This window comes from Pongo abelii, chromosome 19 (genome assembly GCF_028885655.2).
Source record: "Pongo abelii isolate AG06213 chromosome 19, NHGRI_mPonAbe1-v2.0_pri, whole genome shotgun sequence".
NCBI classification, from domain to species: Eukaryota; Metazoa; Chordata; class Mammalia; order Primates; family Hominidae; genus Pongo; species Pongo abelii.
In genome coordinates, this window is record NC_072004.2 from 78,952,564 (window position 1) to 78,977,089 (window position 24,526).

Genomic DNA, 24,526 nt, shown 5'->3' on the forward strand with positions numbered 1-24,526 from the left:
TGCCCACCCCATTCTACACAGACACAGCAACAATCTGATCTCTCCTTCCTTTCCCCACACTTCCTCCCCTTCTCTTCAACAAAACCGCCATCGTCCTCATGGCCCGCTCCCGATGGTCGCTGTCTCTTTGGAGCTGTTGGGTACACCTCCCAGACAGGGCGGCCGGGCAGAGGCGCTCCTCACGTCCCAGACAGGGCGGCCGGGCAGAGGCGCTCCTCGCTTCCCAGACGGGGCCGCCCGGGCAGAGGCGCTCCTCTCCTCCCAGACGGGGCGGCCGGGCAGAGGCTCTCCTCACATCCCAGACGATGGGCGGCCGGGTAGAGGCGCTCCTCACATCCCAGACGGGGCGGCCGGGCAGAGGCGCTCCTCACTTCCCCGACGGGGCCGCCCGGGCAGAGGCGCTCCTCGCTTCCCAGAAGGGGCCGCCCGGGCAGAGGCGCTCCTCGCTTCCCAGACGGGGCTGCCCGGGCAGAGGTGCTCCTCACTTCCCAGACGGGGCCGCCCGGGCAGAGGCGCTCCTCACTTCCTCCCAGACCGGGTGGCAGCCGGGCAGAGGTGCTCCTCACCTCCCAGACGGGGCGGCCGGGCAGAGGCGCTCCTCACCTCCCAGAGGGGGCGGCCGGGCAGAGGCGCTCCTCACTTCCCAGACGGTGTGGCAGCTGGGCAGAGGCGCTCCTCCCTTCCCAGATGGGGCAGCCAGGCAGAGGCGCTCCCCACTTCCTCCCAGACGGGGTGGCGGCCAGGCAGAGGCGCTCCTCACTTCCCAGAGGGGGCGGCCGGGCAGAGGTGCTCCTCACTTCCTCCCAGACGGGGTGGCAGCCGGGCAGAGGCACTCCTCACCTCCCAGACGGGGCAGCCGGGCAGAGGTGTTCCTCATCTCCCAGACGGGGCGGCCGGGCAGAGGTGCTCCTCATCTCCCAGACGGGGCGGCCGGGCAGAGGTGCTCCTCATCTCCCAGACGGGGCGGCCGGGCAGAGGTGCTCCTCATCTCCCAGACGGGGCAGCCGGGCAGAGGTGCTCCACACTTCCTCCCAGACGGGGTGACGGCCGGGCAGAGGCACTCCTCACCTCCCAGACGGGGCGGCCGGGCAGAGGCGCTCCTCACCTCCCAGACGGAGTCGTCAGGCAGAGGCGCTCCTCACTTCCCATATGGGGTGGCGGCCGGGCAGAGGCGCTCCTCACTTCCCAGATGGGGCAGCCGGGCAGAGGCGCTCCTCACTTCCTCCCAGACGGGGTGGCGGCCAGGCAGAGGCGCTCCTCACTTCCCAGACGGGGCGGCCGGGCAGAGGTGCTCCTCACTTCCTCCCAGACGGGGTGGCGGCCGGGCAGAGGTGCTCCTCACCTCCCAGACGGGGCGGCCAGGCAGAGGCGCTCCTCCCTTCCCAGACGGAGTGGCCAGGCAGAGGCGCTCCTCACCTCCCAGAGTGGGCGGCCGGGCAGAGGCGCTCCTCACTTCCCAGAGTGGGCGGCCGGGCAGAGGCGCTCCTCACTTCCCAGAGTGGGCGGCCGGGCAGAGGCGCTCCTCACTTCCTCCCAGACGGGGTGGCGGCCAGGCAGAGGCGCTCCTCACCTCCCAGACGGGGCGGCCGGGCAGAGGCACTCCTCACCTCCCAGAGTGGGCGGCCGGGCAGAGGCGCTCCTCACTTCCCATAGGGGGTGGCAGCCGGGCAGAGGCGCTCCTCACTTCCCAGATGGGGCAGCTGGGCAGAGATGCTCCTCACTTCCTCCCAGATGGGGTGGCGGCCAGGCAGAGGCGCTCCTCACCTCCCTGACGGGGCGGCCGGGCAGAGGCACTCCTCACCTCCCAGAGTGGGCGGCCGGGCAGAGGCGCTCCTCACTTCCCAGAGTGGGCGGCCGGGCAGAGGCGCTCATCACTTCCCATAGGGGGTGGCAGCCGGGCAGAGGCGCTCCTCACTTCCCAGATGGGGCAGCTGGGCAGAGGTGCTCCTCACTTCCTCCCAGACGGGGTGGTGGCCAGGCAGAGGCGCTCCTCACCTCCCAGGCGGGGCGGCCGGGCAGAGGCGCTCCTCACCTCCCAGGCGGGGCGGCCGGGCAGAGGCGCTCCTCACCTCCCAGAAGGGGTGGCTGGGCAGAGGCGCTCCTCACTTCCCACATGGGGTGGCAGCCGGGCAGAGGCGCTCCTCACTTCCCAGACGGGGTGGCGGCCGGGCAGAGGCGCTCCTCACTTCCCAGACGGGGCGGCCGGGCAGAGGCGCTCCTCACTTCCTCCCAGACGGGGTGGCGGCCGGGCAGAGGCGCTCCTCACCTCCCAGACGGGGCGGCCGGGCAGAGGTGCTCCTCATCTCCCAGACGGGGCAGCCGGGCAGAGGCGCTCCTCACTTCCTCCCAGACGGGGTGGCAGCCGGGCAGAGGCGCTCCTCACCTCCCAGACGATGGGCGGCCGGGCAGAGGCGCTCCTCACTTCCCAGATAGGGCGGCCGGGCAGAGGGGCTCCTCATATCCCAGACGATGGGCGGCCAGGCAGAGACGCTCCTCACTTCCTAGACGGGGTGGCGGCGGGGCAGAGGCTGTAATCTTAGCACTTTAAGAGGCCAAGGCAGGAGGCTGGTAGGTGGAGGTTGCAGCGAGCCGAGATCACACCACTGCACTCCAGCCTGAGCACCATTGAGCGTTGAGTTAGCGAGACTCCGTCTGCAATCCCAGCACCTCGGGAGGCTGAGGCGGGCAGATCACTAGAGGCCAGGAGCTGGAGACCAGCCCGGTCAACACGGCGAAACCCCGTCTCCACCAAAAATACAAAAACCATTCAGGCGTGGCGGCGCGCGCCTGCAATCCCAGGCACTCGGCAGGCCGAGGCAGGAGAATCACAGGAGCCCGAGGCAGGGAGGTTGCAGCGAGCCGAGATCACGGCAGTACAGTCCAGCTTCGATAACAGAGGGAGACCGAAAAAAGGGGAGAGGAGGGAGAGGGAGAGGGAGAGGGAGAGGGAGAGGGAGAGGGAGAGGGAGAGGGAGAGGGAGAGGGAGAGGGAGAGGGAGAGGGAGAGGGAGAGGGAGAGGGAGAGGGAGAGGGAGAGGGAGAGGGAGAGGGAGAGGGAGAGGGAGAGGGAGAGGGAGAGGGAGAGGGAGAGGGAGAGGGAGAGGGAGAGGGAGAGGGAGAGGGAGAGGGAGAGGGAGAGGGCTGCATTTTCTTTCTTATGGTTCTTATCAACCCTCTCAGGGTTGCCATGAAGATGAAATGAGATGATGTACAAAGTCCTAGTAGAGTGTCTTCTCTTTATAATGAATGCATCGTCTCCTGAGAGAGCTAGTTTCATAACATCCCCAGATCAGCCAAGTCCAGATCAGCCCCCTCACTTGAGACAGGAAGAGGATGCGGGGCAACCGGGTGACGGAGCTGGACTGAAAACTCCCATCTCCCAGCTGCCTTCCAGGAACTTCCCCACCACACGTCCTTGCACGGTCAGTCAACTGTCTTCTTACTGGGAGCACACAGAGCTCGTCCACTGGGGGCCCACAGCTTGCCTCAGTTCCGGGAGTACTCAGCCATCTCCCCGTGTCGCCTCTCCCTCATCATCCCTCCCTCATCATCCCTCCCTGTGTCACATCTCCCTGAGCCTCTCTCTCCGTGTTACCTCTCCCTCATCCTCCCTCCCCATGTCGCCTCTCCCTCATCCTCTCTCTCATCCTCCCTCCCTGTGTCGCCTCTCCCTCATCCTCTCTGTCCGTGTTACCTCTCCCTTATCCTCCCTCCCCATGTCACCTCTTCCTCATCCTCTCCCTCATCCTCTCCCTCATCCTCTCTCCCCATCTCTCCTCTCCCTCAACCTCCCTCCCCATGTCGCCTCTTCCTCATCCTCTCTCCCTATGTCACCTCTCCCTCGTCCTCTCCCTCATCCTCTCTCCCTATGTCACCCCTCCCTCATCTTCCCTCCCCGTGTTGCCTCTTCTTCATCCTCTCCTTCATCCTCCCTCCCTGTGTCGCTTCTGCCTCATCCTCTCTCTCCATGTCGCCTCTCCCTCATCCTCTCCCCTCACCTTTTAGGATCCCCATAAGACCCTGCCTGGGGCTTTCTATCTTGCCCTCTGTCTCCTAACTCTTGCTTATAGCGCTCACCCCATTTCCTGTCCTGTGTGCCTGGCGATTCCCCACCTGTGTCCTCCAGGCCCAGTGCTTCTGATTTTTAGTCTACTGTTTAATCTGGCTGTCGAGAGTTTTGTTGTTCCAATTTAATCCCTATATTTTTCATTTTAGCATCCCTGCTTCTTTTAAACCTCCTGTGTTTTCATAAAAGTCTATTTTTGCCTCACAGATTCTGTTCTCTGAATCACTTTAAAGACCTGGGTTTTTTTAATTGTGGCAAAATATACATAATATAAACTTAGCATCTTAACCATTTTTAAGTGTACAATTCAGTGGCACTAAGTACATTCACATTGTTAATTGTTGTGCAGCCATCACCACTGTCCATCTCCAGAACAGTTTCATTTTTGTGTGTGTGACAAGGTGCCCCCAAAAAGCATGCTTACTCTGTTGTCCGGGCTCACTGCAGCCTCAGCCTCCTGGGCTCAAGCAATCCTCCCACCTCAACCTCCCCAGTAGCTGGGAGCACAGGCATGCACCACCACACCCAGATAATTTTTTTTAAGTTTTTAGTAGAGGCCAAGCATGGTGGCTCACGCCTGTAATCCCAGCACTTGGGAGGCCAAGGCGATCGGATCACTTGAGGTCAGGAGTTTGAGACTAGCCTGGCCAACAATGGCAAAACCTCATCTCTGCTAAAAATACAAAAATTAGCCAGGTGTGGTGGGGGTTGCCTGTAATCCCAGCTATTTGGGAGGCTGAGGCAGGAGAAGCACTTGCACCCAGGAGGCAGAGGTTGCAGTGAGCCAGGATCATCCCATTGTACTCCAGCCTGGGCGACAGAGCAAGACTCTGTCTCAAAAAAGAAAAAAAAAAATTTTTTTTTTAGTAGAGATGGGATCTCCTTATGTTGTCCAGGCTGGTTTCGAACTTCTGGGCTAAAGGGATCCACCTGCCTCGGCCTCCCAAAGTGCTGGGATTACAGGTGTGAGCCACAGTATCCAGCCTCTGTACCCATTAAACAGTAAAATCATACAGTGTTTGTTTTGTCTCTGGCTTGTCTCAGCATAATGTTTTCAATGTTTATCCATGTTATAGGATGTGTCAGAATTTCCTTCCCTCTTAAGGCTGAGTAATATTATATTACATGTATATACCACATTTTGTTTATCCATTCATTCATCCATGAACATATGGGTTTCCACCTTTTGGTTATGGTGAATAATGTTACTATGAACTGTAAAAAAAGTAATTCAAAACCAAAGCTGTTGAAACTTTAAATTATTCTGAGCCTTGAAGGAAAGTAATTTTGGGACCTGAGTCACTTATGGACAGCTATGAACTTTGTTTCTCTGATTATAGATTACTCCTTTTTCCCTTAGCTACATAATTTTGTAAAATGTTATAAAAGACTGAAGGGTGCCATAGAAGTTCCCTTTCCTCTTTTCTGTTGAACTTCATTATAGATTAACTTCCCTCTTCCTTCTCCTACACAAAGATCTCATGACTGTCACATTGTCCAAGATGTGTTAAATGTACTCTTTTAAATTGAAAAAAAGAAAATAAGCTATTACTAATCAAATTGCTGTAACTCATAAACCAAACTTATATGGGAAATGTTGTGATTCTACCTAATTTCTTAGTTTTCTGACTATAAAGTAAGACCTTAAATTTTTCAGCTTCAGAGCACTGACCCCATTTCTTTGGAGCCTGTGAGAATGGCCATCCTCAGCTTCACGCTTGAATAAACCTGTTAAACTGGATTCTGATCTTTTTTATTATTTCAGGTTGACAGAATACTGTGTACAAATATCTGTTTGAGTCCCAGCTTTCAGTTCTTTTGTGTATATACCCAGGAGAATTGCTAGATCATATGGTAATTCTATGTTTAATTTTTTTTTGAGAACCCACCAGACTGTTTTCCACAGCGGCTCTGCCATTTTCCCCCAGCAATGCACAAGGTTTCCAATTTCTCCATGTGTTGACCGACTCTTGTTTTCTGTTTTTTTGATAACAGCCATCCTAACGGGTGTGAAGTGGTGGCTTTGATTTGCCTTTCCCTAATAGTTAGTGATATTGAGCATATTTTCCTGTGCTAATGAGCAGCTCATGTATTTTCTTTAGAGAAATGTCTACCCAAGTCCTTTGCCCATTTTTGTTTTTGTTGTTGTTGTTTGTTTGTTTGTTTTGCGGTGGAGTCTCACTCTGTCACCCAGGCTGGAGTGCAGTGAGGCAATCTCGGCTCACTGCAACCTCTGCCTCCTGGGTTCAAGCAATTCTCCTGTCTCAGCCTCCTGAGTAGCAGGTGCCCGCCACCATGCCCGACTAATTTTTGTATTTTTTTAGTAGAGACGGGGTTTCACCATATTGGTCAGGCTGGTCTCGAACTCCTGACCTCAGGTGATCCACCCACCTCAGCCTCCCAAAGTGCGGGCATTATAGGTGTGAGCCACCACGCCTGGCCCTTTGCCCATCTCTGAATGTTGAGTTTGAGGAGTTCTTTATGCGTTCTGGGTATTAATTCCTTAGCAGATCTGAGAGTAACAGATATTTTCTCCCATTCCATGGATTGCCTTTTTGCTCTGTTACGGTGTTTTTTGATATGCAAAAGTTTAAAATTTTGATGAGGTTCAATTTGCTTATTTTTTCTTTTGTTGCCTGTGCTTTTGATGTCATATCCAAGTAATCATTGCCAAATCCAATGTCATGAAACTTCCCCCTATGTTCTAAGAATTTTGTAGACTTTGCTCTTTTGTTCCCTCTTTCTTCTCCTACACAAAGATCTCATGACTGTCACATTGTCCAAGATAAGGTGTTAAATGTACTATTTTATTATTTTTATTTTATTTATTTATTTTTTGAGACACAGTCTCATTCTGTCACCCAGGCTGGAGTGTAGTGGTGTGATCTTGGCTCACTGCAACCTCTGCCTCCCAGGTTGAAGCGATTCTCCAGCCTCAGGCTCCTGAGTAGCTGGGATTACAGGCATGTGCCACCAGGCCTGGCTAATTTTTGTATTTTTAGTAGAGATGGGGTTTCACCATGTTGATCAGGCTGGTCTTGAACTCCTGACCTCAAGTGATCCACCTGCCTCAGCCTCCCAAAGTGCTGGGATTACAGGCATGAGCCGTTGCGCCCAGCCTTAAATGTACTCTTTTAAATTGAAAAAAGAAAATAAGCTGTGATCCATTTTTGAGTTAATTTTTATATATGGCATAAAGACCTGCATTTTAAGTCCCTTTTGGATTGCTCTGCTACTTGTCCTTCCTCTGTTGCAGCCTGCTTCATTCATTGTGTCTGCAGTTTAGCACAAGCTCTGGAACCAACCATATGAATTTGAGTCCCACTTCCACCATCTGCTGGCTGTGTGACTATGAGCAAATTCCTCAGCCTTTCTGTACCTCTGTTCCCTCATCTGTAAAATGGGAGTGTTGATCACAGTACTTACCTCATGGGTTTGTTGTGAGGATTCATATGTTGAAAGCCCCCAAATGGTCCCCAGCACCTGGAAAGTGCACAGTGAGGGTTGGTAATTATTACTGTCCCTCCTAAAACTGGATTTTCTCTTATACTTGGTAAACTGGACCTATCAGCCATCTTCGGTTGGGTTGGAATGGCCTGCATAATCCCACGCATGCACCTGACGCTTGCAGGGGCTCCCAGCTTGGCAGAGACGTCATTTCCATCAGGATCAGCTATCCCCCCACACCAATGCTGCAGCTCTCTAGATGGATGCACGCTGACCTCCCCTGTGTTAGAGGAGAGGTGGGTGTGTTGAATCATGGAGGCAGACTTCCCCTTTGCCGTTCTCATGATAGTGACTGAGTTCTTAAGATCTGGTTGTTTAAAAGTGTGTAGTGCCTCCCCCTTCTCTCTCTCTCCTGCCACCATGTGAAGATGTGCCTGCTTCCCTTTCGCCTTCCACCATGATTGTAAGTTTCCTGAGGCTTCCCCAGCCGTGCTTCCTATACAGCCTGTGGAACTGTAGAGCCAACTAAACCTCTTTTCTTTATAAATTACCCAGTCTCAGGTAGTTCTCTGTAGCAATGTGAGAATGGACTGTCTATATGCTTGAAGCAGGAAGGGAGACTTCCCTGTGAGCTCAGTCAATCAGCTTATCCAGAAGTGTCACTATTTTTTTCTTTCTTTCCTCATGTTATAAATATATTTTACCCATAATGGATCATATTTGGGGGTTATTTGGTCAGTTTCTCTAGTCGTGGTATCAGCCCATGTGTAGAGGTAGCACCATTTTGAAGATGTGAGCCATTGTGGGCTGAGAGTGACGGAAGGCAACACAGGGTACAGGGATTCTGAGTGTGGAGGGAAGTGAGTCTGAGGAGAAATCCCAGGTGAGACAGATGGAGCTGGCCTCCACAGGCCTCAGTGCAAGTGTACTGGGGGTGACCACAGGCCTACAGAGAGCTGGTGTCTTGCCAGCTGGTTTTCATATCAGGCTCAGGTACTCATGGGCATGCACCCTGGATGGAAGGTGCCCGCCTCACCTCTCCACACCCCACCCAGTCCCTGCCTCGTGTGCCCTCTCCTAATTGCAAACTCATAACATCAGGGTCTCCCTGGAGAAACAGGTGTGATGGGGAGGGCCCTGCACAGCCCTAGGGTTGATTGCACAGCCTATAACAGAGAAAAAGCCCAAACATGTGAACATAAGAGGTCAAGTTAGAAAAACCTAGAGAGACAACCTGGCTTCCAGAGACCCAGATATATCACATCCATCCATCCATCCATCAATCCATCCATCCATCCATCCATCCATCCATCCATCATCCCACCCACCTGCTCAGAGGTGGTCCCAGCCTATGGAGGGAGGGCCTCATCTATCCCTGGCCATAACCCAAGGGTGGCTCTAGCCCCAGGGAAAAGTGGCCGAGGAGAGCAGAACAAGTTCTGGCCTAAAAGTCAAGACCCCTGTTTCCTCCTTTTGGCTCACCATTAGCTAACTATATGAACCAGATCATTTGGCTTGACTTTCTGGACTTCAGTCTCCCCACCTGTAAAATGGGGACAGTTGGACCAGGAGGTGAATGAGGATTTCCAGTTCTAACATTCTGTGGCTGAGCCTCTGGCCCCTGACATCACAATATGGAGCTGGCTTGTGATTGGCCCATAGCCTCACCCAGCTCTGCTGCTCTCTTGGTCGTGGGAGCAAGGTGGACTCGCCCTGGACCTTCCCTACTTGTGCTCCTCTGTTATGGGCAGCTCTTGCCTTGGCTCAGGATCAAGGGTGAACATAGTTTAGGTGTGGCTGGGACCCCAAGAAGCATGGGACCAGACAAACGGACTGGGTGCGGACAGGACCTTCTCGGCACATGATGCCCATATCCTTCCCTGCAGATGACTTCTACAATGAGACTGAGGCCAAGATCTTCCTGCAGTTTTATGACCAAACAGCTGAAGTTGTGTTGAACAAGTTCATGGAGGCCACTTGGAACTATGTCACCAACATCACCAGGAAAAATCAGGAGGAGATGGTGTGGTACCACCTCCACCCCAGACTCTCCTCTATTTGCTCTTTTCAGGGATTTGGGACCATGGGGCACCACACGTCCCACCTCCATCCCAAGCAAGAGGAACAAGGGAAGCCCCAGTGTACATGTCAAAGCGGGCTGCAAGCTCTGGGCCTCCTGGAAGCCCTAAACTTCCTCTTGCTTCTTGTCCTTTGTAAGTCTCACCTCCTTGCTTTTAGGGACCCAGGTTGCTGCCCTCTCCTTCTTAGCAAATCTTGCTCCCTAAGCCAAATTAGGGAGTCAGTTAGGGTGCCATGGCCCTGGAGGTCAAGTGGGACCCTTCCCCTCTCCCTCAACCTTGCTGGCCCTCTTTGCAGCTGCACAAGGACATGGAGAGGTCCCTGTTCATGATTTACTTTGGCACCCAGGCCCCCCTGTTTAAAGTCACCCAGTTCCAGGACCCGGATGTGAATCGCATGCTGAGTAAGCTGCAGAACATAGACAAGGCAGCCCTGCCCAAGGACGAGCTGCAGGAGGTGATGGATGGAGCCCCCAGGCCTTTAGGCACATGCTCCCTGGCCCCAGGGGTCTGGTGGGGGAGCCAGAGTGCCTGGGGCAGGAGGGAGGCAGGGGGTGGAGGAGGAGCAGGATCAGAACTTCCTCTGGAGAAGGACACGAGTAGAGGTGGGGGTGCCAATCTCTCCTGGCTGGTGGGGCGAGCACTGGGGGCAGACCCGGGGCACCAGCCTACCCTGGGTAACACCTGTTCCCCCAGTATAATGAGCTTCTGGCCTACATGGAGATGGCATACAGTGTGGCCCAGGTGTGCCTGAATGAGGCGCCCTGCCTGTCCTTGGAGCCTGGTGAGCACCCAAGCCCTGTCCCACCCAACCACAGAATCTCCAGCACTCAGTCCCTTCCAGGGGCCCCTCCCAGTCCCCAACCACCCTCCCTTATTGCCAGGAGGGTGAGGGAAGAGGCAAGTGGGAGTGGGTCCCCCATGGCTCCTTTTCTGGGCATAGAACTCGAAGAAATCATGGCCATCTCCAGGGACAAAGAGGAGCTGCTGTGGGCCTGGCAGGGCTGGCAGGATGCCGTGGGCCACCAGATCTGCAGCACCTTTGAGTACTACGTGGAGCTCAGCAACAAGGCTGCACAGCTCAACGGTGAGCAGACGGGATGCCACGGAGCTTGGAGTGATGGCAAGGAAGCGGCGAAGCTGAGCTTTCCCAGGGTGAAGGTGGCCGTAGGGCCCTGGAGACAGGACCTATGAGCCCTGCAGCTGGGCTTTCCAAATATTCATAGAGCACCTATGTGCTAGGTGCTGGGGAGGTTCTGATGACACATAGGTGAAAAGACAGGTGCCTGCCCTCGTGCACCTACGGTCCTGCGGGGAGACACACCATATTCAGGAAACACCTGTCTCTCACTACCATCTGGGGTGATGCGGAATAGGAAGAGGCTGCTGAGAAAGAGAATGAGAAGAGGCTGCTGCAGACAAGTGGACAGGGAAGGCCTCTGATATTTATCCAAGACCTAAAAGATGGGCAAAAGAGGGGGAGCAAGATGTGAAAGAACAGCATCCTAGGCAGAGGCTCCGCGGCAGGAGGAGCTGGTGCTCTGGAAGACCTGAAAGAAGCCCAGGTGGCCACAGGGCTAAGGATGAGGTGAGATAAGAGGGGACTCAGGGCCTTGCAGGCATGGTTGGGAGCTCGGATCATGGACTTTGCTCAGTGCCTTTCTGAAATGGGCAGGTATTCTCCCCATTTTGCCAAAGAAGACCCAGAGGGTCAGCGAGGTTGAGTGGCTTCCCTAGAAGGCGTCTGGGTCTCCTGTCAGCTAGGCCAGGGCTAAAGGGTGAGATGGTGAGCTCCTAGTGAGTCCTCTCTCCTGTCCTAGGTTGCAAAGACACGGGGGCCTTGTGTCATTCCAAGTATGAGTCGAATACTCTGGAGCAAGACCTGGAGCGGCTCTTCCAGGAGCTGCGGCCACTCTACCTGAACCTGCACACCTACGTGCGCAGGGCCCTCCACCGCCACTATGGGCCCGAGCTCATCGACCTGAGGGGGCCCATCCCTGCCCACCTCCTGGGTAAAGGCCCTGCTGGTGGCCGAGGTGAGTGCCAGATAAGGGCAGAGATTGTCTCCAGCCTCCTCTTAGCCCCTCTCCTCTTCTTCCAGGGAACATGTGGGCTCAGTCCTGGGTCAACATCTTAGACCCGGTCCTGCCCTTCCCGAAGAAGATCCCCGAGGATGTCACAAAGATCATGAAAGGCCAGGTTAGTGCTTGGCCTGTCTGTCCCTGCCCCTCCCCATCGGCATCCTTGGGCAAACAGGGCAGTGCCCTCCACACCCCCTCTTTTCCCATAGCACTGGAAGCCAGAGAAAATGTCGGAAGAGGCTGAGACATTCTTCACCTCCTTGGCGCTGCTGCCCATCCCACCCGGTTTCTGGAAAAAGTCTATGCTGATGAGGCCAACCGATGGGCGAGAGGTGGAGTGTCACACCTCTGCCTGGAACTTCTACCAGGACGACGATTTCAGGTGCTCACGGCGGCACCACACACCCGGCCCTCTCCTCTCCCCTGTCTGGCTGTCTTAGGTATGGGCAGGGGAAAGCCAGGGCAGAGGAGGGGGAAGGCAAGTGAGAAACACAGAAGGAAAGGTGACGTGAGAGGAAAGGGCTTGGTTGCTGGGTGGATATGGGGCCTGCAGTAAGAAAGAACAATTGCCGGCCGGGCACGGTGGCTCACGCCTGTAATCCTAGCACTTTGGGAGGCCAAGGCGGTGGATCACATGAGATCAGGAGTTCGAGACCGGCCTGGCCAACATGGCGAAACCCTGTCTCTACTAAAAATACAAAAATTAGCCAGGCATGGTGGCGTGTGCCTGTAATCCCAGCTAGGAGGCTGAGGCAGGAGAATCACTGGAACCTGGGAGCCGGAGGCTGCAGTGAGCCAAGATCGCACCATTGCACTCCAGCCTGGGGGACAGAGCAAGACTCCGTCTCAAAAGAAAAAAAAAAAAAAAAAAAAAGAACAACTGCCAAGGCCTGTCTGGGCTCCAACCCGACCACCCAATCCCTCAAGGAGTCTGAATGGGGAAACTCCCTTTCTCCATGCTCCTTGACCCATGCCCTTTGCTTGTAGAATAAAGAAGTGCACGGAAGTGACCACAGAAGACCTGCTCTCCATCTTCCACCAAATGGGCCATATCCAGTACTTCCTGCAGTACAAGAACCTCTCCATCATCTTCTGCGCAGGCGCCGGCCCAGCCTTTGAAGAGGCTGTGGGGTCTGTGATCACCGTCTCGGCCTCCTCCCACAAGCACCTGCTCAACATAGGCCTGCTCAGCCGCTAGTACCAGGACTCAGGTGATGAGGATCAAGGGCCCAGCAGGAGGGCAGCACAAGCCTGGAGCCGCAGCTAGGGCTCGGTGGGGTCAGGGCTCTCGGGCAAAGCTACGAGAAGGAGATCCCAGGGGTTGCCTCTTGACTGCCCTCGCCCTCTTCCCAGAGGATGAGGTCAATTTCCTGATGCACATTGCCCTGGAGAAGATCGCCTTCATCCCCTTCGGCTACCTGATGGACCTGTTTCGCTGGAAGGTCTTTGACGGCACCATCTGGAAGGACATCTACAATCAGGAGTGGTGGAACCTCAGGTGGGTTGGGCACCATCTTCCACCAGATGGGCCATTTCCAGGACTTTCTGCAGCACAAGAACCTCTCTAATCATCCACGCAGGCACTGAGCAGGTCTCTTAGCCTTTCTAGGCTTTAGTCTCCTCATCTGTGAAAAATGGATCCTGGTGGTGGCCCCACCTGCTCCCTGCGTGGCTGGGAAGCTCACACAATGATTGCAACTGAGCTTCTCCAATCACAGAACATTGACCACCAGGCAGGCCCTCCCATACCTCCCTCCCTTCCTGGTGCCAGGCAATGGGGTATGCGGGGGCCTGAGCACTTTCCTTTCTGGGGAAAGACTCCCCATGGGAGATAGGCCGGCCCCTAAAATGCACACATGCCTGCCTTGGGCTTAACATCCCCAAGCTGCCATGGGAACCGACCAGCAGTTGGGAGGCATCACTCTCGAGTGAGGGACCCCCGTGTTACACCTCATCACTGACCCCTGGCCATTTGATGGGATAATAAATGCCTGTGACCAGGGCTCCTCCATATGTGGCAGGCCTCAGACTGACCAGCTTCAGTCTGCTGGTCATAGTGTGATTTGGGGTTGCCAGGGGATGCTCCTGGCTCTGCAACAGGCTCTTACTTTTTTTGTTTGTTTTTTGAGACAGGGCCTCGCTCTGTCACTCAGGCTAGAGTACAGTGGCATGATCACGGCTCACTGCAGCCCTGACCTCCCAGCCTCAACCAATCCTCCTTCCTCAGCCTCCTGAGTAGCTGGGACTACAGGCATGCACCACCACACTGGCTAGTTTTGTGTAATTTTTTTTTTTTAGAGGTGGGGTTCGCCATGTTGTCCAGGTTTAAACTCCTGGACTCAAGCGATCTGCTTGCCTAGGCCTCCCAAAATTCGGGGATTACAGGCATGAGCCACTGTACCCAACCTCTTATGTTTAATTTGAACATTTACAACCACCTTGCGTTGTGATCATTTCAAAACGCTCAGCTCACAGAAGCAACAGCTGAAGCTCAGAGAGGTCACAAACCAGCCCGAGGTCATACAGCAAACCAGCAGGTGGCAGAGCTGGGAGCTCCTCCCCTTGTCCTCTCACTCCCACTCTTGACTTCAGGAGCAGGTCTCCCTGGTGGGTTTGGCAGAGTCTTGACCTTGTGTCTCTCTAAGGTCACCCTCATAGGCCATCTGAGGCACCTGCAGGAGGCCTCTGTCAGCCCTGCCCATCACCCCAGCTGATGGAACCCCGGGGCTAAGCAGGAGGGGTGGCAACTCCCTGGGCCTTGAATAAGGCCCTGTCAACTGGGACGGAAGCTCCTGACACTCTGTTAACCTTGGAGATGGTTCAGAGGCTCCAGTGAGCCAATGATGAAGCCTTATTTTTGAGACAGGGTCTCACTCTGTTGCCCAGGCTGGAGAGCAGTGGTGCAATCATGGCTCACTGCAGCCCTGACCTCCTGGGCTCAAGCAATCCCCCTGCCTCAGCACCTGAGTAGCTGGGACTACAGATGCGCACCAGAACACCTGGCTCATTTTTGTATTTTTTGTGGGGACAGGGTCTCACTTTGTTGCCCAGGCTAGTCTTGAACTCCTGGGCTCAAGCAATCTTCCCACATCAGCCTCCCAAAGTGCTGGGATTACAGGTGTGAGCCAGCACACCCTGCCTACTTCCTTCCATTTTATAGACATTTTACAACAAGACTTGGAGACAATCGGCAACTTTCCCACAGTCACACATCTCAGAGGGGCAAAACCAGACCTTCAGGTTATCAGGGTGTGACTGTGACTAGCTCTGTGTCCTGCGGCCCATTCCCTGATCTCCAAACCTTGGTTTCCTCATCTGCAAAATGGGAATAATAGTAGTACTGCCCCACAGGGATGTTACTCTGTTTTCTTCTCAAGACTTCTTACTAGATGAAATGACCTTGTTTATTGGTCTATAATCTGTCCCCCACTGTTAGGATGCAAGCAGGGGCCTTGCCTCCCCCACTCCCCCACTGGTCTCTCCCCCAGAGACCAGGACGGTGTTGAGTGCATGATGCGTGAGTCTATGTGGAGAGCTGGACATGGTTCTGAGCATAGAGGAAGTGTTCAGTCAGTGTTAACTGCTATTGTTTTACTCTGATTCCCAATCCCATGTGTTTTCATTTATTTAATCAATAAAAATGCATTAGGTATCCTCAGCCTGCCAAGTCCAGTTTTGGTAGACATGTAGGTGCTTTGAAAAGAAAAAGGCAGGCCAGGTGCGGTGGCTCACGCCTATAATCCCAGCTACTTGGGAGGCTGAGACAAGAGAATCGCTTGAACCCAGGAGGGGGAGGTTACAGTGAGCCGAGATCACGCCACTGCACTTCAGCCTGGGCAACAGGGCAAGACTCTGGAAAAAAAAAAAAGAAAGAAGAAAAGAAGGAAAAAAGGAAAGGAAGGAAAGGAAGAAAGGAAGGAGGGAGGGAAGGAGGGAGGGAGGGAAGGAAGGAAGGAAGGAAAGAAGGAAGGAAGGAAGGAAGGAAGGAGGAAGGGAGGGAGGGAGGGAAAGAGGCTCCGAGAACCTGCCAGACACCACCACCAAGCCCTCTGCCTTTTCCCTGCTAGGTTGAAATACCAGGGCTTGTGCCCCCCAGGTTCCTCACTCAGATGAAGACTTTGATCCAGGTGCCAAGTTCCGCATTTCTGCTGGTGTGCCCTACATACGGTAAAGGCCTGGGCCCTGTTAGCACTGCCAGTCCTAGGAGTTGAGGAGAGTGGGAAATGAGGCGAGGATTTGCAGAAAGGCCCTAGGTCCAAATGTCACCCTGTACCCCTGCCCATCTCTTCCTGTTGGGTTGCACAGCCTTCTGAGGCCTCTGACCTAGAATCCTTTGAGCTTTTGCATCAGGTCCTGTGTAGAGGGCAGAGCTGATGGGAATATTCTAGACCATCCCTGCTGTTCCTTGGAGGAGAGCAGGTCAGAGGGGGGCAAGGGTTGGGGTGATTGCTGGTTCAGAAAGCTGGAGAAGGAGAGCCCCCCAGTACTCTAGGGTCAGCCCGAGGCTGGGCCCTGCCCAAGGAGCCTCTACCCAGGCAGTGACTGCTGACATGGGGCCCTCGTGGTCACTGCATGTCAGAGCTGCCTGGTCCCAAGTGGCTCTGAGTTTCCCACTCCTGGTCTTCACTCCCCAGCCTGCCCTCACGTTTCTCAACCAGGTACTTCCTCAGTCTGGTGCTCCAGTTCCAGTTCCAGGAAACACTGTGCGAAGCCTGGGGCCACATGGGTCCAATGCACCAGTGTGACATCTACAACTCCAAGATTGCCGGGAAGCTCCTGGGGTGAGTGCCCTCTTCCTTCATTTGTTCTGGGCTCCCCCATCTCCCTTTAAGGAAGTCCTGCTCCAGGCTCCCTCTCCACACCTGACTACACTAGATACCTTGACCAGAGCTTCATTAAGCTTATATTCTAGCCGAAGTTCTTCCTCATGCCAGACTGCAGTCTTTCCTACATTAATCAGAGCCCATTTCCTCTTGTGTAGCCTTCTGTGTTCAGAGACACTGCTTAGGCTGGGCACAGTGGCTCACGCCTGTAATCCCAGCACTTTGGGAAGTCGAGGCAGGCGGATCACCTGAGGGCAGGAGTTCGAAACCAGCCTGGCCAACATGGTGAAACCCCGTCTCTACCAAAAATACAAAAATTAGCTGGGCATGATGGCAGGCGCTTGTAATCCCAGCTACTTGAGAGGCTGAGGCAGGAGAATCACTTGAACATGGGAGGTGGATGTTGCAGTGAGCCGAAACTGCACCATTGCACTCCAGCCTGGGCAACAAGGTGAAACTCCATCTCAAAAAAAAAAAAAAGAAAGAAAAGACAATGTTTAGCCCCTCCCACTAACACACACACACACATGCACACACATATGCCAGTAAGCCAAACTGTCCTAGATAGGAAGCCAGCACTGGGGTTCTACCTCAGGCTTCAGCCTTCCATCCGAATCCCCCTTATCCTTTCCTTACAAGGTGCCGACCTACCCTCTCAGCAGCACTTGGCACACCCTTGAGTGCAGTCTGTTTCTCCCACCTCTTCTTGGAGGTGCCTAAATCCAGTTCCCAGGCTGATCCAGGTTGCTTTCACAGTAGCCTCTTGGTATGCTTCTGGTCAGCCTGTGGTCCACTTTGACCCTTGAGTCTTTTTCTCTGCACTTGGTGTTTAGCTTATTCTTTCCATGCCTACCTACATGGCAGTGGTTTTTAGTCCTAAAGCAAATCCTGAGGGAGTAGGGGACTGAACTGAAAATGTGAAGCATTTACTACTACAGGGGGCACTCTCTGATGAGTACTCTTACAGTGTTTCATATTATAATAATAGCTCTTAACTTTGCAAAGTGGATATTATTATCTGCCTTTTACAAATGATGAAACTGAAGGCAAGAGAGGTGGTGTCGTTGTGCGTCATTCATCTAGCAAGAAGCAAAGTCATGCTTTGAACCCAGAACTGACTCCAGAACACATTATCTTTCACCCTGTTCGCCTCCATTATTCAAAGAATACAGCCCCTGGTGAGCTTAGATCCAGGTCTAACTGGTTCCAAGATCAGCACTCCAACCTTGGAGAGGTGGAGCTCACCCACCGACTTGATCATTTTCCTGTTGAATTTCAACAGATTTCAATAGGTCCATTTCCCTAATTGGTCAAGGTCATCTTGAGCTTTATTCCTGTCTCCTAGAGGATTAACACTGCCACAGATTTAGTATCCTTTGCAAATTTAATGAGCATATTTTTGATTCCACCATGCAGTTTATCTGTAACCACCAGGCCAGATGGGGTTTCAGGACTGATCCCCTGGGCTTTGCTCCTAGGGAGGGCTGCACCTTGCATGACTGTTGTCTCCCTAGTAGATTTGCTCTTCCATCCTTTCACGTCTCAGGGCTTTATTCTAGCTGATTGCCCAGCTTTGAGCTTTTATGAACATGTTGAACATAAGGGCACCTCTCTGCTCTTTGCATTCATATCTCTGGCTGCCTGTCATTTATTCATTCAGTAAACATTTACTTGTCCTCATGCAGACCAGCTGCTCTGCATCCAACAGGGAGAGATGAACCACAGGATAAATAAATTTCATGGCCAGACATGGTGGCTCACACCTGTAATCCCAGCACTTTGGGAGGCCGAGGCTGGCAGATCACCTGAGGTTAGGAGTTCGAGACCAGCCTGCCCAACATGGCAAAACCCCGTCTCTACTAAAAATACAAAAAATTGGCTGAGAGTGGTGGTGGTCGCCTGTAATCGCAGCTACTTGGAAGGCTGAGGCAGGAGAATTGCTTGAACCTGGGAGGCGGAGGTTGCAGTGAGCCGAGATTGTGCCACTGCACTCCAGCCTGGGCGACAAGAGTGAAACTCCATCTCAAATAAATAAATAAATAAATAAATTTCATAATACCAGGCAATAGAAAGGGGCTTTCGTGAACATAGAAAGAGGGTTAGGAGGTCATGCCGGGGAACCGAGGAGGGAGTTTTGTCCTCAAATGCTAGTGTGCAAGAAATAGCAGAAAGCAGTCATGGTGGCTCACACCTATAACCTCAAAACTTTGGAAAGCCAAGATGGGAGGATCCCTTAAGCCTTAAGCCTAGGAGTTTGAGACCAGAGTGGGCAACATGGTTAGACCCTGTATCTACAAAAAATGAACAAAATTTGGCCAGGCATGGTGGCACGCCCCTGTAGTCCCAACTACTCAGGAGGCTGAGGTAGGAGGATCACTTAAGCCTAGGAGGTCAAGGCTGCAGTGAGCTGAGATCACACCACTGCACTTCACCCTTGGCAACAGAGCGAGACCTCCGTCTTAAAAAAAAAAAAAAAAAAGAAGAAGAAGAAAGAGAAAAAAATAGCAGATATCTATTTTCTTTTCTTCTTTTCTTTTCTGTTTTTGAGACAGTCTCACTCTGTCACCCAGGCTGGACTGCGGTGGTATGATCTCGACTCACTACAACTTCCGCCTCCTGGGATCAAGCGATTCTCCTGCCTCAGCCTCCAGAGTAGCTGGGATTACAGGTACACACCACCACGCCTGGCTAATTTTTGTATTTTTAGTAGAGACGGGGTTCTACCATGCTGGCCAGGCTGGTCTCGAACGTCTGGCCTCAAGGGATCCACCCACCTCAGCCTCCGAAAGTGCTGGGATTACAGGTGTGAGCCACCACGCCTGGCCAAGATATCTGTTTTCTTTTACATCAACTCACCTCTTTCATCCCACCTGATTGATGGGATGTTTGACCTCAGTCATTTTCACCACTTCCCACCCTCACCCCACTCAAGGTGCACAGGGCTCTCAGGGTCTGACTTGGCACCAAAGCATGTGGCCAGTGAGTCATCTCTTGTCATTGCTCACCAGTCCCTGTGTGTTCCTGGCCAGACCCCTGCTCAGGGAAAATCCTAATTCCAGGCTTATGACTTCACATACCATTTTCTGAGCCGTGGGCAGAGGAAAGGTTTCTGAGTAAGGAGGATGTCATGACCTTTGCAGATGATGAAATAGCAGCAGAGCAGAATATGGTTTGTGGAGGGGAGAGGGTATGTGAGTGCTTGCAGAGAGAAAAGAGAAAGATTCTTGGCTGCTCTTTTGCCTAATTGATCTTAAAAGTTGGTTTTGCTACTTTTGATTCATCCTCCTAAATATGATGGCCCTGAGTCAGGCTCTGGGCTGGTTCTGTTGGGAATGGAGGGTTGAATTGGGCCTGGTCAAAGTTCTCAAAGTCACCCAGCCTCACCCTACCAGCCATGGTGCGCCTGACCTTGTCCATGGGGTGTGTTGTTGTCACTTTGGAGTTGAAAGCTCCAGGCAGCATCCAGTTGTCATCTCTGCTGCTCTCTGGTCTCATGTCCTGTCCACATAGGCTGTTGGCTGCCCTTTGGTCAAACGTCTTGTCCCACCCAGCCTGAAGGACTGTTTCTAAATGGGTAGATTCTCAGTGGTTGAAGCTTTTCTCCTACTAGGTTCGTGCTCTTACTCAGGAGCCAGCATCAGAACCTCTTACCTAGAGTTAGTTGTGGTTTTTCTTCTCCAGTGGTTTCTGCCAAGGCCCCACTGACCTTTGGTTTCCCTAACTCATTCTTTTCCAGTTGTTTATTAAGTGATGCACATAAGCCTTTGCAAGCTACAAACCCTCCTTCATCATTGTGGGACTTGGTCCTCATCACAGTGAGGGCAGGTATTCATGGCTCCCATTTTACTGATGAGGAAACTGAGGCCGAGAGAGGCTAAGTTGTCTGCTTAAGGTTATGCAGTCCATAAGTAGCACTGCTAGGTCAGGTTTAAGCCTGGGCCCTGTTAGTCTAGACCCTAGATTGTGACCTCTAGGCCTCTGGGTCCCAACTGTCTCCTGAGAGTTGGATCAAGGAACAACAGGTTGTGAAGGATCAACATCTGCCCACCACTGCCTCTCCTGGGGACTCTGGAGTGGAGAAGCCTGGAGCCCTGGCTTCAGCACACCTTATACTCCCATTGTGAGCCCAAGGGACCTAGTATAAAGCTCAACCACCTGCCCCTAAGGACTGGGTGTGCCGTGAAACACAGCTGACATTTGTGCAGCACTACAGGTGGTGTGCGGAGCACCTCCCATGCTCATGATGTTTCTGATCCTCCAAAACCCTCCCTGAAACCAGAAAGGGGTGAAGAGCTGCCACTATCTACCGACACCGAGCACCTCACAGGAAACAGTGTCTCAGGACTTTATGCCTATTTGAGTCCAGGAGAATAATAATCATGACAGTATTACCAGTAGTACTAGTAATCATCATCATCATCATCAGTAGTTAACATGTATTGCCTGCATGCCATGCTCCCAGCACCATGCTTATTTAATCATCACAATGGCTCTTCGAGGTAGATATCATTATCATCTCCGTTTTATGGATATGGAAACTGAGGCTCAGAAAGGTTACTTGCCCAAGGCCCCACAGCTACTAAAGGGCAGAGCTGAGATTCAAACCCACATTAATCTTCTTTCAAACTTGTGATTGTATCCACTATGCCAAGCTCTGTGGGAAAGTTCTGGCTGGCCAATCGCTGGGGCCAGGATTGGGTGCACTGGGGGTCTCAGCAGCAATAGCTGATGCCCCCACACAGCCTCACAGCTGCACCCACTCCCCCAGGGATGCTCTAAAGCTAAGCTCAAGCAAGCCCTGGCCAGAGGTCCTAAAGATGCTGACTGGGGAGTCCGAGGTGTCTGCAAAGGCCCTCATGACCTACTTCAAACCCCTACTGAACTGGCTGGTGACTGAGAACATGAAGCAAGGGGACATCTTAGACTAGCCGGACTTCAGCTGTTCCTTTGAAGATTTGATAATCTGACCCTGGTTCCAGCTCTGGACCAGCCCCAGGCTCCACCTTACCCTGCTCTGTCCTAGTACCTACCCCCACCCAGCCTTAACCCCCGGCTCATTCATGACCTGGATTGAATCAGCAGCACTGCTGCTGTGGGACCCTGTCTGTACCAGGCCTGATGCAGCTTCAGCCAAGACCACCGCCCATGCCCCAGCCCCTGGCTCAGTTGCTTCCTTGCACACTGTCCAGCTAGGTTGCCAGGCTGACATCTGAGCAAAGGGTCAGCATCTTGCCTCTGGTCCCTTGCATGCAGGGGCATGTAGTCCAATCAGATCTCCTCTGACAGCCACAGGAGACCCCAGGGGTCCCTCTCCAGTTCTACCTGCCCTATGAGACTCCCATGTCTTCCACAGAAAAAGACACAGACAAAGTGACATTCCTGAGTCTGAAGCTGGACCCCAACCAGGCTAAATTTGGGTACTGGGTGCTGCTGGCCCTGGGCTTTGTCATGTCTCTGGTGGTGCTGGGGCTGGCCTGCAGGCTTCACACCCTGGAAAAACAGTCACTGACTCAAGACACTGAGATATTCAGTCCACTGCCCAATGCCTACTTCCTGGGCATAGCCATGGAACCCCACCAGGCTGCTAAAAGACAGTGGATGCTGCTGGGCCTCTGCCTTGTCCTGATGCTGTGCTCAATCAGCCTGGCCACCCGGATTTTCACACAGTAAAGCAGGAAGCCTCCATGGGTAAGAGCTGAATGGTGAAGCTGGGACTAGACATGAGTGAAGCTGGTGAGGTTGGGGGGCAGGAGGAGGGAGGCTAAGCCAGAGAGCTGGAGGGCAGAGGAGGGGACAGCCTGCATGCATAGTGGCCAATTATAATTGGGTTCAGCTGTGGCAGATCTGGGTACATGTGACACTGTAATTGTGTGTTTGCAAACTCATGTATGTGAGGCTGCGTGCACAAACAACTGGCTCTATGTGACTCTATGTGTGTCCTGGGTTTCAGGCCAACCTCCTTCCCCTGGTGGCTCAGGACCTAAGGTTTTATTGACCCAGTGGCTCTGTCCCTGCAAACCAGCCCCCACCCCAAGTCATGCCCAGAATTGGTTCTGCACACAGCCTTGTTTTCTTCAGTAGCCCGGCTATGGGGCTGCAGTGCCCAAGGAATCTCTGCTCTGGTTAGAAAAAGGACTCTGCTTCAGTCCACAGTACATAAAATGTACTCAAGTAGAACAGGACATTCCTTTACGAATCACTAGTGCCCAGTTTATGAGCACTGTGCTTTTATACCAACCAGCACATCTTTCTGCTAATCCTTGGGCCAGCCCTGTGTTAGACTACATAATCCAGCCCCCAAAAGCTCTTTGTTGACCAGTCGAGATGCAAGTAGCCTCACAAACTGCCCCATGTTTCTCCCTGCCCCAGCCCAAGGCCTTCCAAATGGAGACAGTGGGTTGCTGGGCACTGAGCCAGGCTTGATTAATGATTGACTTCTTTAATATTTAAACAAAGCTCATCTCCAGCCACTCTGCTCTGGAGATGGCCTTGTTCAACACACATACACCTGCTGCCTGGCCCGTTGCCCTGGGGAGCGAGCATAGGACAAACAGCACCTTTTCAGGCTCAGTGGGGGATGGGGAGGACAGGAAGGAGAGAACTGTAGGAGAATACTTGGGAAATTAGTGCTCTAGAAACAAGCCTGGGGAAAGAACGGGAAGGCCTCTCCCTCTGCCTTTCCTAGTTCATTATCCTCAGCCTGGGTCTGCCTGCCACAAGGATGCTACATCCAATATTGGGGATTCAAAGCGTCTGGATGGAGGTTCCATTATAGCCAGGAACTACAGAGCATTATAGCCAGTAACTACAGAGAAGGGGTACCCCGGCTGCAACTGGGTACCCCGGCTGCAAGCTGGTGGGAGGGTGGCCAAAAGAGGAGACCAGGTCTCTCTGAATTAAGAATCTAAGCCCCAAAGTCAGGTGTTCAGCGGACAGAGATATTAGGCTGAGATCTCCATGGACCCTACCTCTGTCCGGGTTTCAAGAGGTCTTTCTGAGATCTGGCTGAGCCCAAGCACTTGCTCCAGCCCCAGGCTCTACAGCACCCTTGTTTGATGACTCTGTCCCTGCTCTTACTTTTCTGTGCCATAATGTCCTTATTTGTCCCTATTACTAGCTATCAGCTCTATAAGAGATGGATGCACATCAGGACTGTGCCCCTGTGTAACAACTCTAGTCAGCACAGGCCATGGTGCACAAAGGGGACTTGGAAAATGATGGAATGAGTAAGTGAATGAATGAATAAATGAATGTCCCACTGCCCAAGTCCCTCCTCAGAGCTCAGCATCCCATGCACTGAGGTCATGAGAAACAGCCCCTTCTTTTCCTCCACAGCCAGCCTGTCCAACAGACGGGCAGCCAGGACATCTCTGCCCTCTTCTCATCCCCCAGCCACAGTGGCCAAAGAGGCCCCCACTAGGCACTGTGGCTCTGCATGACAAAGGCACATCCAGCCCAGGACTCTAAGCCTGTCACCTGGACTCCAGTAAAAACCTTGCTGAGCCTCCTTGTCTATCCTCCCTCCCCCAACCACCATTGTAAAGTTTATGTCACCAGAATATTTCTTTCATGTCTAATTGCTTAAGAACTTGGTTGTTCATCAATTAAATCTAGATGTTCAAAATGGCATCTGAGGGTCTTTATTAATTACCTCTTTCCTCCAAACTCACCTCTCCCACGCCCCCTTGTTCCCCCCACCCCAGCCCCTCTGCACTGACATCACCTTTGGCCTTTGCCTAAGGCGCATGCCCCATTTGAATGCTTGCCCTCCAAGATCAGGCTCAAAATTGCTCACCAAACCCTCTGCAGCACTACAAGCCCACCCAGATGCTCAGTGAACAGTGGTCCCCTTCTCCCCTTCCTCTCCAGGAAGCCTCTTTCAATAAACCTCATCCCACCCCCATCTGCTTTTTCTAGTGTGTTCATTTTCAATCAGTACTCAGTACTCAGACACTTTTATCAGTGGTCACTTGCTAATAGGTGGTTTTAAATGTGTTCTCCTTCCAAGATGTACCTGTATGCTAAGAGCTC

General features: G+C 53.1%; 1 protein-coding gene across 1 annotated transcript; it reads left to right on the top strand.

The window, feature by feature from the left end:
* The first annotated feature begins 9,147 nt into the window (after positions 1–9,147).
* On the top strand, positions 9,148–22,201 carry LOC100453767 (angiotensin-converting enzyme-like protein Ace3). The gene is given in 15 exon segments (XM_009251949.4): positions 9,148–9,304; positions 9,400–9,536; positions 9,890–10,048; positions 10,288–10,375; positions 10,535–10,678; positions 11,412–11,603; positions 11,693–11,790; positions 11,882–12,054; positions 12,660–12,883; positions 13,026–13,170; positions 15,740–15,767; positions 15,769–15,839; positions 16,331–16,453; positions 21,264–21,456; positions 21,857–22,201. Coding segments are annotated over 15 exon segments (2,277 nt in total).
* Positions 22,202–24,526: the final 2,325 nt, after the last annotated feature.